Genomic DNA, 18530 nt, shown 5'->3' on the forward strand with positions numbered 1-18530 from the left:
GTTCTATTTTATACTTTATGAATTTTCTGTAGATGGTTAATAAATAAAAAAATAACCCTTTTTTGGAGGAGCCTTGCTTCTGCTTCATGGTTTTGGTATTACAGGTTTGTTTCCTTTCATAGGGACTAGCAGGGCATCTATTTGTTAAATATGCTGGTTGTGGAAGAAATATGTATCTTTTTCCTCCAGAATTAGCACGATTCATTCAAGGAATGGTTTCATTCACTGTTACATGCACCACAGTAGTTGTGACTGGCCTTCCTCACAGACAGGGTCACCACTGGTCTTGCTTTTTGTCTAGGCCTCATCCATCCTCATCATCCGGAGAGCGCTGAAGGGAGCGTTTGGCTTGCTGCTTTTAGAAGAGAGACTTTGTATGTTCCATTAGAGCACAAAATACATAAATGTGCTTCATGTTTCTTAGCACTGTCTTCAGCAGACCCAGAACAGAAAGGATTAAGTGGTGTTTTTCCATTTCTGACCGTGCAAGCTGCTTGTATCCGCAGGGACGTGTAGCAGGGATGTTGCTCTTCCCTCCTGACCTTCCCTGGCACATCCTTCTCAGCATCCCCAGTCCCGGCTGTGGTGCTGAGCAGCACAGAGCTGAGGGCAGCCTGCTTCACCCTGCTGCTTGCTCCAGGCTGTGCAGTGGCCCTGCCTCATGCTCCCCTTCCCACGGCGCTCAGGGCAGCGTCTGGGCCCCACACGGAGCTGAGCAGCAGCCTCAGTCCACTGCAGTCTCTCCATCCTCAGGAATGAGGCTGGTCTGCTGTGTAAATAGAAATGGGGGGGAAAGGGTGGAATAGGGAAGCCTTGGAATGGGTTTCACATCAAAACAACGGGTCGTTTGACTGTCACATGCTAACAGCAGATAAGAGCAGATAGGTTGGGGTTCTGTCTGGCCAACAAGGGGTGTCTCTGTTGCTTTTTTCTCATGTTCGAATTTATTTGCAGCTTTGAAGGAGGAGAATGTACCAGCTAGAGTTTTGTTCTTAACATCCTCAAGCAGCCTGTGGGGATACTTTCATGTTGTCATAGCCCCCAAATCTAACATCAAAAAGATCTGAAAACTAACTCTAGAGCAAATGTCTGAATGCGTAATCCTGAGCGTCTAGTTGAGATAAAGCTTGTTTTCGCTAAGCATATTGGAATGCCCTTTGCCTTGCCTTACGTTCACCCTCCAACAGAGAGCAGATTATCTTCTCTTGCTCCAAAGCAAATTTGAAGTACTGTTTCCCAGAGCGCATCGCTTAAGTGTAGCAGGGTGGTTTTTTACCAGCCTTTGCTTGGGCTGTTTTGGAAGCAGTGTAATTAAAAGTCAAAAGCTGAGCTGCAAGCCACATACATGCTAGTGCTCCCTAGACCAAATGGTCAATCATTTTGCTACCTGGAACAATTGTGTTCATACCCTTGTTCCCTCTGAATTAGGTGCAGGGAAAGGTGATGGCACTGCCTTAAAGAAGACACGTGGCATTGGGTCATATTGAAGCCTTTATTGAAAGACATGGAACATCTTGCATGCACTGGTCCAATACCTGACCCCAGAAGCCTCACTTCTCTAGTTTAAAGCTTTTTTTTCTGTTGAAGTCATTTGCTATTGTGAACAAAGCTATTAATAACTGCATGCAACAGAACTTTCTACTTGGAGCGTTCTCTAGTAGAAAGAATAAAATCTTTTGAAAGTCCACTGCTCTAATACAAGTATTCATGTTTCCAGCAGCAAGAATAACCTGGAGCAGGTTTCCCACCAGTTTTTGAGATAAGATTCCCTTTCTGCTTCCCTTCATATCAAAATGATGTAAAACTATACACCAGGGAGTGAGACCCAAGAAATAAACCGAGCTATATTAGTAGTTGCTTGTCACAATTAGTTGCCTCACCCTGAGTCATGGGGTTTTTCGATCTAGAATAGCCCATGAGCTGCTCATTTGGGACTCTCTTACAAAGCACACCAGGGAGAAGGCCTAATAAGAAGTACAATGTTTTTCAAAGGGAATAATGCTACTTAAGAGTACGTAATATCTGAACAAACAGGCAATGAGCAGCATATAATTCTGCACATTGTGCAGTGGCATTAAATATACATATTAGTAAGGTAGCAGATGCTGCAGTTCTGAAATTGCCTTGTAAAGTAGCAGTCCTTCGCAGCAGGGTGCTGCTCTATGTGAGACTCCTTCACACGTAATGAATAGCTAATTTCGGCTCTATAGTCCATGAGAGACTGGAGGGGATCGGGGAGGGGGGGAGTACTCCAGCAACCACAGCCAGCAGGATGTGCCGCGATGTGCTTTTAATGGAGCAACATTTCAGAGCTCTTGGGGGTAGACCCATAAAGAGGGATGCTCATCTGTTACTTCGTAGCCAAACTGAGGATGTATTGCTGCAAACAGGCGGGCTGGCCTGCGAAGTGCCCACTGCTGGGAGGAGAAGGTAGTAGGTTTCGGTGCCTCTTCTGAGGCGATAGATGTCTTGTCTCTGTATGTTTTTTTTTTTTTGTGCAACCAAAAGGTGAAATAAACAGAAGCAAGCACATCCCCGAGAATTGGTACTGAAAAGGTGAGCGGTGTTCTCCCTCATCCCTCTTGCAGAGCATGGGAGGACGCTTGTTGATCCAATTGACGTATGTCACAGGTTGGAAGATTCAGCCAGCAACTGAATCCTATGCCCCTTGGCATTGTCCTGCAAGAGGTGAGAAATAGGGGTTTCCTGCTTAGTAAGCGGGGGTCAGCAAGCGTTGGGCATTCCAGCTTAATTAACCAGGTTTATTACTGATACATGCTGTGCTTTTAAAGTATTTTGAAAATACTTGGTGTAGTGGTCGGATACTCATGTAGGAAGGTGACTTTTAGCCTTAAACTATCATAGTTGCTTGTTAGGAGCAAGCTAGGACTATGAATTTGAGCATCTAAGACTTGCTTGGAGAGTAAAAGAAGGGAGGCAGGCACTGTCTGGACATCTGTTGCAACTCTGTTCCAGAGACTTGGACTGCAGAAAGGAAAAGCAGCCCAAGTCTCCATTTTTAAGGAAATGGCCAATAATGTTTGCATCTCCTGATGTGTCTCAGTCCTTATCAGAGGAAGAAGCCTTCTGTTGGGATAGTAAACAGGAAAAAACGGGTGTAGGGAGCAGTAATCCTTGCTTAGTCTAATCCACCTTGGTATAGAGAATGATTTATTTAAACCCCCTTCCAGTAAATAAAAGTAAGCTAAATCATGGACTGGTCAACCTGCTAGAAGCCTGATGCTAGCTAAACAGTTCTTTTCCTTCCCATTTGACTGATAAGGGCCAGGATGTATTGCTGGGGGGGAAGGGGTATTTTGATTTTAAAAGGTGAATAACTTTGGTATAGTACCCAGCTATTTCCTCTGGATTACTCTGCCAAGTGAGAAGGTGGGGGAGATTTGCAGGAGAAATGGGCACATTGTTGAAGAGAGCAAGACTGATGGTATTCTTTCTATGAATTTTAATATTCTTCTGAACCATTTAAATTATAAAGGGAATAAATCAATAGCCTTTTATGTAAGGGGCCTGACTTTGCATTATTTCAGTTTGTTTTGATGAGAGCTGGGATATTGACAGTAGTAAAAGTTAAAAGCCCAAGTTTACAGATTTTCATCATCCTAACAGAGGCTGTATATAGAATTGATCCCTGTTCTATTTTTGCCTTTAAATACTTCAAATACAGTGGTGTCTTGGACACGTCTCTAAAGTAATTTATATGTTACCTTGTCTCAATCTTGGTATGAAAGTATACTGTGATAACAGCATCAGGCAGGTGACAATGGTATAACATAATAGTGCAGTTTACTGCTGATTTTCATCTGAATTTAACACGGAAAACAGTTTTTAAACCATTAGCATCAAGACTACCAACAACTGTTCAGCTTTTCTACAAGCACTCTTTTCGGTGTTTACTTGCCACTCTTTCAGAGTTCATACAAACGTCTTTTTCTTCAACAGCTTGGAACGGTCGTCCCGTCTTTCCTGGTTATTTTAAATATAGGTGATGATGAATGCTTAAAAAAATAAACACAAAGATGGGAAACATGAGAGAACCTTTTCCTATTGCAAAAGATAAACTTTTAGACATGAGACCTGTATCAGAAAAGAAACTTAATACCACTGCAAGACCAATGTGTAGTTTGAGATAAGTAAAATAGACAAAACAACCTTGAGACACAAAACTGGGGCAATTAACAATGTACATGGTCTTGTGGGTTAGGTTTCGTGTTCATCAGCAAGCCTAACCTTTGACTATTTCAGTAGACAACTAAAGCTAACAAAATGAAGCATTAACCCCACTTCCACCCCCTAACAGCTTATCACACACGCTAATAGTTGTAGTATAGATAACTTGTCAGAAACTGAAGTCCAAAAACAAATGGCAAGGGATTTCCAGGGATCTGGAAAGGAGAGAGAAGCCTTACCAGCACAAAGAGGATTTGCTCCTTCATTGCATGAAAGCAGCCCGTTGGTTGGCTCACTGGCAGCTGGAGAGACTCGCTGTCCTTGAGGTTTTGGTCCTTCTGTCTCCTTGTTTTTGGCTCTCCACAGTGCACTGTAAAAATGAAATAAATGACGGTGGTTTTGTGATTGTTTCCTTTTCCTTTGTTAAAGATAGTTATAAGGTATTTCTTGGCTTCTGAGTGAAAGTTATGAATAAAATGTTACCAGAAGTGCTTTTTGTTGGGGTACTCATTCTAATACTTTTCGTACTGTAAAACCCAGTCTGGAGGTCAAACCACAATTCCAGTAACTCGGTAATAAATCTGAATGACAAATTAGAGTGCTTAGCTGTATTTGTCCTCTTTCCTTTCATTGTTTTATTCTTCACTTTATCCTGGGACTTTTTGCTTTCTCGATTGTGCAGATTTTTCCTGCTTTCCCTTGCCTTTCCTAACTTTTTAGTATCTCCATCTGTGGTGTTGGCTGGAAAGTTTTGATTTTCTGGGTGTGAGGTACTAATTAAGTATATATATTGCACATTTAATTTATTGTTCAACCCTATGCATGTTAGTAGAGGCTTGGGTAACATGGTACGTGCAAAAGTACTATCTAGAATCTTATTGACAGCCAGGATAACTGTAGCTTGTTAAACCTGTGGGTGCTGCAGGTTAGAGGTAAATATTCGTAAGAATTTCTTGTCTCTGGCAAGGAAGAATGGTATGCCATGCTCATTCAAGGGGAATTAGTGTGTGGCTATAGAGGAAGGGGTGGGCTCCTAAATTACCTGTTAAAGAAAATTGCACATTAATCTTATCTGCATTGTTTGAGAAGCAGCTTTGTGCTCTGAATGTGCTAATGTGTTGGAAAGGTTTCATTTAGTCAGTAAAAAAAAATGCACAAGGGCCCCCCACCCCGCACACACCTTCCCTTCACCTGTTTCAAGTGCTTGCTGTTCATGTGGTTCCCAAGAAATCGCTGCCTGGGAATGCACGTAGTTCTTGATTGACTGACAGATACTTACATTTTATAGAAACAAAAAGATAGGTAATCAACTTATACTCAAAGTTTTTGATGCCTTTAGAATTGTGGTGTTCCTGCATGAAGAAAAGATCCGTCCTCAGTCCCTCTTTGGAGAGAGATGGCGCACATCTCTGTGGAGCAGCAGCACGGCGAGTTATGCCAGCCAGTTTTGGCGATGGGGTGTGCTAGCCAGGACCTCTGTATTTGCCTTTGTTTTCCTGGAGTAATAATCTGGACAGTGTGAAGTGAATTGGGACTTAGCCTAGCAACAGAATGGAAAAACTGTGAATCGCAAGAACCTGTTTTCATGCTCTGTGTCCACTTGTTGTGTGGGTTTAGGCTGGGTGCCAGTGTTATCAAGGCTATTCTGATTTGTGGTATAGGTGACCTCTGCTTATTCTTTTGTTTTTGTAAATTTTACTTTGAATGCTGGGGAACTGCTGTAATAAAAATAAATCTGTTTTTTGGGGGCTCCACTGCAGTTGGCCTGGACAGCTAGAAAAAGAATCATGCTGGACCCCTCAGGCTGGCTTCAGCCATGCAAGGGTGACTCCTGTGTGATGTTGGTGTTGTTTTAGACTCATCCTGGAACTCTTTCAACACTATGGTTTTAGTGGCCCTTTCTCTGCTGCTTTGTCAGGAAACACTACGTTGCACTTCATTATTTTTGCTGGAGTCCTTTGTAATGCTCTGCTGACCAGAGGAAGTTGCTGAAAACATTGATCTTGTAAAATTTACAGTCCAAAATGAGCTGAGCCCCTCTTGAAGTCCTACATAACGACTGCTGCTCCTGCAGTTGAAAAACCTCTTTTTCTCCTTCCATTTTGATTATGAGTAAACAGGATTTCAATGAACATCCTGACTCTTGCAGTAATATGTAAACACTTGCTGTAAATAAAATTAAAACAATAAAAAAAATTGTAAATGCCAAGAATAAAGTTTTTGACTATTTAATATACAAGTGAGAGAATAAACAAAGGCTTTAGGGATTCTCTTACTTTCTGGAAGTTTGAATGCTATTTTTCATTTGGCAAAAGTGCACCATTGATTTTTTCCTTTTTTTTTTTTTTGTCCATTTTAAACAAAAGAATTTATTCCACAACTAGTTATGGAAATGGGAGTGGTAATTTCCTCTTTTAGTCCAAGTATACCATTTCCTGATGGGAGGTTTGCAGTTTCAGAAATATACAGGCTTGTGCTTTGGCATAGCTTAAACTTGAACTGTTTGAGTACAGCCTGAAGTTGCTTTATCAGGTAAATGCTTTATGCTGTTGGGATGACCTAAATGCTTTTTATTGCAGGATGCCTGTGTATCAGACATCCTGTGCTGGGTTTTCCCAAACTTTAAGCACCTTTATGGAAATCCAGACTTGCTCTTTTCAGGAAGTAGTCATTTTCTAATCTTGTTAAAAGTGACTTCCCAGGTTTCTATTAGTGATTTTTGTCATCCTCCTTTTAGGGCTTTACCCACTTCCCGTTAAATGCACTGGCAGTTTGATCAAGCCTTTATCGAGAAGATGAGAAAGCAGTTTTTCCTGATGATAAAGCAGTGTTACGAGTCAAGCAGGACGTAGTTTTAAAGGCTCTTTTTTCTTGCATTCACCTATCTATTCTGATGAAACTCTGTGCTCGTCTGTGGCAATGCATGAGTTCAACCCAGTTTGCCTTTGAAAAGCAATGTAGACAATTGCTCTTCAGTTTAGGTTTTGGGGCTTCTTTAGCCTGGGCTCAGCCACTCGATCTTATCCACTGTGGGACTTAGCGCTGTTAATCATGCTCATTTCATAAAAGCCACGCAGAGGCCCTATGAGTATGAAAGTGCATGCATCGAGTCCATTCAACGTGAGGAGAGCAGAGATGATGTTGGACTGCCAGAGGGAATTTTCAAAACAAAAATCTCATTTCAAGCTGGGTGCTTCCCCTGTTTCCTTTCCCTTCAAATCAAGCAGATCTTGCTGGACGTTTTCTTCAGTTTGAGATGATCTAATTTCTCTTATTTCCTTTCAGTGGAGACAGAAGATTCTTAGTTGAGAGTAAGCCTTAAATTGCAGGCATGTTATGTGGAAAATTTCTCCTCTTAGCAATAATAATGTAAATAGCAACTTTAAAAAATGTCCGTATTGTATCTGTTTGACAAGCAAGTGATCTTCTGAGTTGCTTAAAACAACTGATGCTCTCTAAATATTTACTTTCACGAATGTAAGAGCAGCCTATTCCTTGCTGTGTTGCTGTAAGGATATTTTAATGAAAGCAAGAGGTTTAATCTCAACTTTGTTTGGTTTTGTTACTTTTCCTCATTTGCAGTCGCTTTCCCATTTGCCATATTTATACTTGTGCTGTAGCACATAAGCATAATTTCTCCCCATGAATGCCGTGATGTGAAAACCAAGTAGCAGCAAGCGCTGAAGCAGCATCACCTCGGGTGATAGCCGGGGCTGGGAGATGAATCTCAGTTGCCTGCTTCCTGCAGGAGGGATGCCAGCTTCTGCCCACCGCAGAGGAGCGAATTCCCCCCCCAAAAGCTAGCAACGAATGTCTTCCTGCTGATCCTCTGAAGACTGGTAGTAATCAGTCCTTGTTCTTGGGTTCCCAGAGCATGTTCCCTGGATGTGGATCCTTCCAGACTGTTTGCACATCCTGCTGTCTCAATCTGTTCCCTTTAAAAAAAAAAAAAAAAAAAAAAAAAAAGCAAACAAAAAAGGGGCTTGAGATGTTCACCTGCATTGTCCTGGTTTCCTTTGTTTCCCCCTAACTTGGTATCTTTGTAGTGAAACAGAGTGAAGGTTTATTTCTCAAAATGTAACTGTAGATAACTAGTTTATCCTAACCTTTTGTTTCTAGCTTTTGTTATGGCTGAGTGTAAACCTGGGCCTGCTGTTTGCCTACATTTATATTCCACGACAACCTATAAACATCTTAGTGTACACTAGCAGGAGTATCTGGACAGCCTGATGAGCTAAAAGCACAATTATGTTAGTGTAGCTCCATCTCTAGCAACTTTCTTACATTTTAATTACCCATTTTTTTTTCTCCTTACCCTTCATTTTGAATTTACTTCCAGTTTTTCTTTAGTGCCAGTCTAGTTTGATGACTCCCACTTCACATTTTCACTGCAGCAAGCTATTGTGTTATGGTTCCAGCCAGTTTCCCTCAGCTCAGATAAACAATTACTTCTCCCTCAGAAGTTTGAGGCTTACCATATTCCATGCATCATAAATCATAAAATGTTAATTTGCACACATTCTATGAAGTGTATGATTTCTTTGGCATTCTTAATTTGTTAATAACCATCACATGATCTCTGTGGGATATAATATCGGGAAGAATTTTCGAATATATAAATTAATCTCCTGTCTGCTGGTGTCTCACAGCAAACAGTACTTTTGTACCCATCAGCTGCAGCTTTTCCAGGGTTATGCAGAGCTTTTTTTTTTTTTTTTTTTTTTTTTTTTTTTTTTTTTAAGTTTTGTTTGCTTTTAAGGTATGGTGTACTGGGAGAGGATCTGTTAAACTCTTAGGAAAGAGGAGCAAAGTTTGTTTTAAACCGATACTGCTTTTTTAAAAAAACAAAACACAAAACTTGTATTGTATACCTGCTGGAGTGGCCTGCAGCCATTGACTGCCTTCTTTACCTAAGAGGCATCCGTCAGCGTTCACAGTTACAGAGGTTGCTCTGTGCTGTATTCAACCTTTAATTGAAGAGACTTGATTGCTTCTGCTCGGATGCTGCTCTGTGGGCAATAAGCGTTGCTTGCCGTATCGTCCTAGATGATAATCTGAGCATCACTGTGCTAGAGGCAGACTTACGTGTTATCGCTGTCCAGAAGGAGAATTTTTATTGTTGTTTTTGTTTGGTTTTGTGCTTTTTTTTTTTTTTAAGGTATTTCTTATTTACACCAAGACTTCGCTGCTTTTCCTTTGGCTGCAAAGGTAATGCTGCAAACTGGGGCTGACTGTATACATGTCAGATGGGTTGGGGTGCAGGTGGCTGTCTGGGTTTGCAGAGGTGTGACCTGAGCTGGTGAGAGCCTGGTTGTGTGGTTGGTGTGGGGTAGGATGGAAGTTACAAGCCATGGGAATTTGGTGGTGGAACTTCAGAGGACCCTCGAGGCTGTGCTGATGGGGAGCAGGCTTGGTTTGGTTCCTTGCCTCCAGCTCCAGGCAGCAGGAGCTGCTGCAGTCACTGTCAGTCTTAAAACAGGGCTGATAAGGCTGCTGGGCTGGGGAAGGCTTTTTGCTGTGTGAACAGCCTTTCCCTTCCCTTAGGTAGGAGCAGTCTGGATGTACACATCCCATCCCATCCCACCCCATCCGCAGCTGTGGGTCACCCCTTTCGGGCTGCAGCATCAAGCGCTGGCGTGTGAGCAGCGAAGATGTGCAACTCCAGGCTGGGGCTCCTGAAGGAAGTCCCGGAGGAAGGCTGCCTTTAAATAAGGCTGGTGCGTTCGCAGCCTCGGGAGGAATAAATCAGGCTGGCAGCAGCACAGCACACGCGGCCTTGGAGGCGCGCCAGCAGTCGCGGGCGCTGGGGCTGTCAGCGCGGCGGGTGCGTGCGGCTGTGCGCCGCGACCTGCGCCCCCCCGCGCCTGCAAAAGCCCCGGAATATCAAATCCTGGCTGATGTCTTCATCAACACAAGTCACTGGGTCCGGGCAGGTGTTTGTGGCTGGTGCTAAAGTCAAAGTGCAGTGGTAAAGTCAAATTTGTTCTAGCAGCGCTCCCCACATGTAAGTTACTCTATGCCCTGTACATCCATTACCTCCCTAGATCATCTTAGGCACTGCCCATGTTAATTAATCCTTTTTTTTTGCGCTCCTCATTACTTCTGCACCCGCATATTTAAGGTTATTACAAGAAGGCATTTTCCATTTGAAATTGGTGTTTCTCTGGTTTGTAAGTGGGCTGCTATCGCTACCTCTGGGCTGAGTGTTGGCACACACAGTTTTGACTTCAAAATAATTTCACAGTGTATTGTTGATCTGTTTTTAGAGTGGTCCAAAGTCCATACAGAACTGAACATAGGATGCTACTTTGCTGTCTTAGAGGAATACCACTTCTTAAAGGCAAAATCTGAATGAGGTAAACGTAGTTTAGACTTTTGGTTGTCTTGGGGAAAAAAAAATGCAACCACTGATCTAAGTTGTGAAAAAAATAGCTAACGGGCACAGCTGGAAACTACTTCCCACAACCATTTCTTATTGCTGTTTGGTAGGCAAGATGAAGCAGAAGTGTTTTTCACTGTACACGGTGATTATGTATGCCAAGTAGTATAGTAGTCTGAATAAGTCCTAGCTGGCAGGCCTGCAGGTTCCTTTAAACAGCTGTTAGAGGGCATGATTCGGGTTACCTGTCTGTGTAGGTCTGGCTTGTTGAAAGACCCCCGAGCTCTCTGAACAAGGTCTTCCTTTCCTTTGCTCTATAAGCAGCCTCAACTCTTGGTCTTCTCTGAGCTTGGAACAGCTCCTGGGATTTACAGAATAAGTGTGTGTAGATGGTACTTGTAAACTGCTGGAAAACAGGGTTAATGGAACAATGTTAGGAACACTTCTAACTTCCAAATAGAGGTAATAGCATGTTTCCTAATTTTAAGGTACTGTATGAACACTGGATAAGTTGTATATGGTGTTATCAAAAAGTATGTGACAGCGAGCTACTCAAAGTCACTTTTTCAGGATGTGGGAAATTTTCCTGTTCTGACGTTTTTGTATTTTCTATAAAGGATAAAAAGTACCACTGGTGACGCATGTTTGCATTTCAGGCTAAGTTTTCTACTGTAAGTGTGAACTTAGTGTTGTCTTTTTTTTTTAATTGATAGAATTCTTGATAATGATGATATATTTTTAATGTAGGCAATGCAGATTTCATTTTTTTCTTAGAAATTTTGTTAAAGTACTATTATTGTGCATAAATAAGAACAGTCTATATTTAAATCTGTCAATGTGCTTGTTTTGATTTCATGTTATTAGCATTTATGAAACGTCAGCCAAAAAGTTTTTTTTAGTTTTATTCAAAATATTTTTTCAAATAAAGTTCACTTTATAATGGCATGTTGTATTGTTGATTGAATCACAAATGGATCCAGGTCCATAGCTTGATGTTCTGGTAGTTTTTGCTTGTCTTGTTATCTTGAGAACACATCTTTGGAGTTGGATATATTGTTGCTCATTGGTGTTGCTTATTTAGTGCAGTAGATGTGCTGCTTATCCTGTTAGAAAAGTGGAACTTGCTGTTTCAAAATCTGCTTTTGACTTGAGAAACTGAACGGCAACCTGCTGCTGCGTCTACGCGTGCTGTTTCTCCTCTTTATTTTCTTACATTTTGAAGTTTCCTTTGTTTTGTTGTAAAGTATTTATTTTCCATGACAAAACTCAGAAGGACATCTGGAGAGTTTGTACGTATGGTCTTGCTACTGCATAGTGAATTTTCATTTATCAGACAGTTCCACAGTCCCAGACTGTTTTTAGTTAATAGATGGGGCACTGTCAAACAGATTTTGGCAAAAATTACTTCGTAAAATTCAGCAACTTCGTGTTTTCATCCTGATGGCACTTTGGCACTGTCCCCTTCCAAAAGTATGGCAGCTGAAAGCATTATTTTTTGGCTGCTAAATCGTCTTTGTGGTGAGCGTTCAACAGAAGCAAAATTCCTTTGCGAACGAGCTTCTTTTGGTTCGTTGTCTTAATGCTCTCATCGGCTTTCTAAACCCATTTTTTTCCGGAATGCAAAGCCTCTGCATATTGAAAATATCAGTAGAGCTTGAATTACGGGCCACGTGCTGTTTTGAAAACATTAAAACATCTCGAAGTGCAGCAGCTGAAGGGAAAAGGTGAAACATGCGTGCTCTATAAATAGCTTCTGTAGTGAGCACACCCTCTTCTGCCTGCAACTCTTCTGTTGTCTCTAGGTAATAATGAATGAGCGATCTGTTTTCAAGGTGAAACGCTGGGGTTCTTGGCACTTTTTCCCCCCCTCTGTGGAATGGATAAATGTTTCCAGCAAAGGTTTGTGAATTTGATTAAGAGAGGAATTTTCTCTTTGTAGAGGAATGCCTGTTGGAGCGAGGGGTTGCAGCTTTTAGCAGAAGAGACTTTGTGCTGCTTTGGATCTGTCAGTGAAATGTCAGTACCTTCCAGTCCCAGCACAGATTCCCTCTGCCTTCCTCAAGGAGCACTTCACATCTCTCTTCTTGGCAGCCTGGAAATTGCTGCTGACAAAAGCTTTTTAGCAGAGCACCATGAGTCAGTTTTATACCTGCTAAAAACTTTTGATACGTTGTCTGGAGATTGTTAGATGGTTATGTTAAAAAGAGATAAAGGCTATGTCTGCAGGAGGGGAACAGCCCTCCCTGTTCAATTACAGCAGCCCTACTAGGGCTTTAGAGGTGAAATTTCCTGAACTGTCTTTTCTGGCACATTGAAACCCTTTTAAAGGTCATATTTTACTAACAAAAATTTCCTTTTTTCAGAGTATTTAAAGAAAAGAAAAATCATGCTTAGTAATTGCCAGGCATGGTGCATCATTGCCACACGGTTCATGCAGAGCTGCTGCATTTGGGGCTGCAAGGGCAGGTTGATCTTTCTGGTTAAATCCTGGTAACATAAGAAGGGAGGGTTAGGTAACTCAGCTGTGTCAGTGCCGTCATTGTTTAGACCAGGATCTCTGTTTATAAATGTTGCTGCTTGTAAAGTGAATTCTCAAAATACCTGTGTGGAGAGAGAGCAGGGAGCAGTGTGTGTCTGCGCATGAGTAGGGGCTTGGAGGCAGTTCTGCTGTTGACTCTATGCCTGGACATCCCAGGGGAATTTTAACCTTTTCGGTGCTTTAATTACAGGGTGAAAAATTAAAACTGGTAATACTACTGGAGTGGCTGGTTGGGCATGTCTTCTGTTTGTCTTTGTAGAAAAAGAACCAACAAATTTTTTTCTATAGGAATTAATAGTTCAGCTGCTTATTGAGAGTAGGAAGGAGGGGATTGAGCCTCTTCTGTGTTCAAGTGTTAGGCTTTTCCTCAGATCATAGATGAGAAATAGTTTTATGTATATGTCACAGGAAACTGATATTCAAAAGAAAAGTCACCCATTCAATTTCTTTGAGACCACTAATCCATCTTTCATATACTGGGAATTAATCTGAAATATAAACAGAGCTGGCTAAGTTTAAAGTCTCTTTTTTTTTTTTTTTTTTTTTTTTTCCCTGAGACACTTACAGGAGCAAGTCACAACTACTTAACAACAAAAGGGAAGACGGAGGAGCTCACGAGTTGAGGGGCAGCTCCACTCCCCTTCTCTGTGCAAGTGTTGAGGGGAGCCAAGAGCAACACAACGAAATGCTCAGGCTTGTTCAGCCTCCCTCCCCTTCCCCTCTGTATTTACAGTATACCGCCTCTTCAGTTTCAACTCTAACCACTTAAACCAGTAAACATCCTCGCACAAAGTCTAGGTTAGTGTGTGCAGATGACCTCCTTCAGGGTAGGGTACGAGTGCTGCAGCCAAATGTAATCCAAACAGTGATGCTGACTGCAGAACCTGCTCTGAAATATACAGCATAAACAAATGGAAAAAATGAGAGATTTTCCTCCTCATTTCCTGTAACTTGAAGAGGTTTTTTTTCTTTTCTTTTTTTTTTTTTTTTTTTTCAAAACAGTTGGAGATTTGGAGTATAGCAATGTATGTGTTTCTTTTTTCACATGTTTTTTGTCATACTGCTTCATGCAACTCTTTTGTTTCACAATCCTAAATTAATTTTGGACTTTAAGTGGTGTGGTTTTATATTAATTCCATTATAAATAGTTAATGTATAACACTTAGAGTGCTTGTTCCAGATTTTGTATGCACGCTGTTCAAGTTTAATACTGATCCAGCATATGAAATGTGGTTGTATTTCTGTGCATCCGTGCCTCTGAGTTAATGCATAAGTCAAGATCAGTGTCATGCTTATCTAAAATCCAAAAGAAACACCCAAGTTCTGCTGATCAGTGAGACAGTATTAAGAGCAAGGCCTAAGTCTTCATCCTGGAAAAACAGAGGTGGATTTGGGTCTGATCTCCAGAGGACAGTGTTTGAGGCATTGGTTCAGATGTGTTCTTTGTCAAGCACTGGCATCTTTGCTGAAATGAGCATCTTGATTGTCACAGACCATGACTTAGAATATAAGAAAGCCTTGCTCTTTTGCATTGTGCTTTATCGTGCTGACTGGAAAACAGACTCATAATGCAGACTCGTGTTGTGGTGCTTGTGCACCTCATTCAGTGCTGTAAATCTGATTTCCTGTGTGTTGGTAACTGCAGCAGTTTCTATCTACAAGAAGCTATGCAGCCGCAGCTGCCTTGCTGCATCCTTTGTATGAAAGTGAGCTTTAGCATCACCTTAGTGGTGGGAGAGTTGAAAGCAAAGAGGTTAAGTGACTTGTGTAAATGAACTGTGTCAGAGCGGAGATTAGGACTAGGGTTCGTGCCACTAGAGTGCACTACTTCCCTCTTGCTTATTGAGAGAATGGTTAAATTTGCTGGTAGGTGCAATCTCCCTGGTGTAGGGTTTGGAAAATTGCTGCCAACTTGCTGAGCTACTGGGAGTTTCACAGCTATTGGTTACCAAATAAATGTTTTTCTTACTGTCAAGCTTTTATGAACATTGTGATAGAGCGGCAAAGAGGGCTTGTAAACTGGGTTTTTACCTCCCTTAGATTTTGTTGGAAATGAAAAGGGTATGTACAAATGAAAGAGTTCATCATATTTGTAATTAAAGTCAGGTTCTTTAAGATGCATAATTTCTAAGAAATAGATAATGACTGTGCTGAGTATTTAGTTAAATGTAATTGATAATGAGTTTATAGTATTTTTCTCAATAACTTAAGTGCTTTCTCTTTTCCCACACAGGTTTCCACTTGAGTGGCACAGTGACAGAGCCTGCAATGCAATCGGAGCCAGAAACTGTTTGCAATGTAGCTATCAGCTTTGATCGTTGCAAGATTACCTCAGTGACCTGCAGCTGTGGAAACAAGGACATCTTTTACTGTGCCCACGTTGTGGCACTCTCTTTATACCGGATCCGCAAGCCAGATCAGGTCAAACTGCATCTTCCCATTTCAGAGACACTCTTTCAAATGAACAGAGACCAACTACAAAAATTTGTACAGTATTTGATCACAGTGCACCACACAGAAGTTTTGCCAACTGCTCAAAAATTAGCAGATGAAATTCTTTCTCAGAATTCAGAAATCAATCAAGTCCATGGTAAGTTTTGATGCTTGTTCTTCCTTTTGTCTTATTTCCTCCTTGATTTTGAACATTTCTGTGGTATTCAGGAGTATGACCTCCTGAGGTTCATTCCAGCCTGAGTGCAATTCTATAATGTTTACAAAAGAGACTTCTGTTGCTGAAGATTCACTTCAAGATGTTTAGAAAGTAAAAGTTACTGGAAAAGAGAAGAATTCATAAGCAACGAGCTTGATGTCTCCAATGCTGTTAATAACATGGCCTGATCTACTTCACACTTGTATTTTTCTGCTCTGAACAATGTCAGTGCTCTTCTTTATATAGCCACATTGCTCAAAGGACCAACCTACCGACTGCATCTTTTTGCTACTCTGTTCTTAAATCAATCTTTTTAGGTTTTTGTTGTGTAATTTTGTTTTAGTGGCAAAGTATGCAAGCAAGGAGGTGTTATTGGTCTGTTTCGAACATTAAATATGCTTTTATTATCCTTTGGGAATCAGTTTTTATATGAAGTTAGGAGAAATACACATCTTGTATTTCAGTGCACTTTTCTGGTTACTGTTGCAGCAGCCCACAGAACCGGCAAAGGTCTCTCTACCTTTTCTGCTCTTCCTGTTGCACATACTTTTAATGGCTTTCAGTTTCTTGTGCTGAACATCTTAATTTTTTATAGGGGTGTTGGATGCGACTTGGGGCTTCTGAGGTGATGCTTGTATGGACCCCAGTAGAGTAAAAGTGAGTGACTGTGGGTTTGAGTTGACCCAGCTAGTTTACAGTCCTGTGTTCCTGTAAGGTCACCTGATAAAAAACTCCAACATGAGCAGTGCTGTAAGCCTAAGTGAAATTTGGAGGGGAAGAATACATCTGTTTTTTTTTTTGTTTGTTTGTTTTTCATTGACAGGAACAGTATTTTTAGATATTTAAGAGGAAACAGTGCTCTTGCAAAGAATTTGCAGTAGAAACACAGCCAATCTGCCTTAACGTTAGCAAATGTGTGGGGCTTCTTCTCTATATTCAGTCTAGGTAGAACAAAAGAAATGAGTCGTTCTGATAACGGGGCTCACCTACAGTCTAGCCCTTTTCCTTAGGGTCCAGCGACCCTCACAAGCCCAAGCAGGCAGTGCTGCAAGAAGATGAGTTTCAGGAGTAGTGTTCTTTTTTTTGGATATGGGGTACTTGGATGTGGCCAGAGGCCAGACTATGCTTCTAGCTGTTGTGGAGCAGAATGAGAATCTGGCTGGCAGAGCTGCCTGGTGCCAGTGGAAAGAAAGGGAAGCTAAAGCAAATGCAGGGCATTAAGCAATAGGGGAGGGTTTTCCGATGTTGTAAGCTGAAGACATGCATAACATAAGAGCTGGTAATAGCCTGAACATAGGGAATTAAAGGAAAGGAAGGAAGAATTATGGTGTGTATGTGAGTGATGCAGGGAAGACTAAAACAGTCAAGGGTGATTAGAAAAAGGGGAAGGGAGGGGTGGGAAAGGAAGGACAGATGACAGCTATATATGGCTATATTAGCTATGCAATGACTAATATAAGATGAGAAACAACAGAAAGGATGTTGCAGGGAGTGCTTAAGTTTGATCAACTTTGTAATTATTCTAATCACAAGCGTGCTGATCTTTGTCACCTATTTCCTTATTGTCAGAATATCTCGTTACTCATTAGTTTTTATTTTTAGAGAAATATTTAATATTTGTCACAGCCCAAGTAGCAAAAAGAATTACAAAAATAAAAATCACAATAAGTTTCAGTAGGGTATTTTAAAAATGCCCATTGAACTAAAATGTTTGTCTTGTATGTGTGTTGCTGTCTTCCCAGCAAATGAGATTGCAGTTTGTCTTTATTGACTATTGGGGTTTCTTAACAAAATACTAAAACTAAAGTAGAAAATCCAGATAGCATAAGAAAGGAAACTGCCATTACCAAAGAAAGCTGGGTTACAAAAGAGGATCTCTAGCCTCCTGCTCTTCCTTCCAGACTCCCATAAAACAGTAGTCTGATTTGATGTTGGGTTTTGTTTGGTTGGCTGGTTTTTGTTTACTATTTTAAAAAATACAGGATTCTTTCAAGGAAAAAGTAACTTCCATATAGCAAGTGAGGATTCTTCCTGGATACATAACTATAATTCTGTTATTTTGATCTTTAAATCCTTAAAACCAAAAAAAGTTATCAAAAGAAGTGGGCTGGTTTTAATAACATAGGTCGATGAACGTAAGATCACCATTCACTCTCTCAGATCTCCTGTGCTGCAGATGTTCAATTTGTAACATAAAACTGTCCTGTATACCTCGCTTGCTTTGAACAGTTTAAGCTCACTAAAATATTGTTTGAAGTGGAATTACATTGAACACTGCTCGGAGGCACAGGTAAGTCAGAGGAAAAACTTACAAAAACTTGCTTATGAAATTAAGAAGAGACCTGACACACAGAGAAACACCAGAAACAGCTTTAAAAAAAGGAAAGTCCTGATTCTGTAGTTGTGTGGTGAGGTATTCTTCAGTGTTACCTAGAGGAATCTTATTTCAGGGTTACTTTATCCATTTTTTTTTTCCTCTCTTGGTGGCTTCACTAGTTCTGTTTTTTGTATTTCCAGCAATAGTGTCCTGGTTTCAGTTAGAATTAATTTTCTTCCTAGTAGCTGGTGGAATGCTATGTTTTGGCTTAGGATGAGAAGAGTGCTGATAACACCCCGATGTTTTAATTGTTGCAGAGCAGTGCTTATACCAAGCCAAGGACACCTCAGACTTTTGCTCTGTCCTGCCAACAGGCAGGCTGGGGGTGCAGTAAGAGCTGGGAGGGGACAGACCCAGGACAGGTGACCCAAACTAGCCAAAGGGGTATTCCACACCA

At 41.1% G+C, this 18530-nt stretch overlaps 1 protein-coding gene across 3 annotated transcripts in view; it reads left to right on the plus strand.

The window, feature by feature from the left end:
* Positions 1-18530, plus strand: part of ZSWIM6 (zinc finger SWIM-type containing 6) — a 113301-nt gene that overhangs the window by 46345 nt on the left and 48426 nt on the right. For all 3 annotated transcript variants that reach the window (XM_084504293.1, XM_084504294.1, XM_084504295.1), the window contains exon 2: positions 15340-15696. In XM_084504293.1, the coding sequence (XP_084360419.1) occupies positions 15340-15696 (357 nt within the window). The remainder of the gene's footprint in view (positions 1-15339; positions 15697-18530) is intronic.

The sequence above is a fragment of the Aythya ferina genome (genome assembly GCF_964211825.1).
Source record: "Aythya ferina genome assembly, chromosome: Z".
Classification (NCBI taxonomy): Eukaryota; Metazoa; Chordata; class Aves; order Anseriformes; family Anatidae; genus Aythya; species Aythya ferina.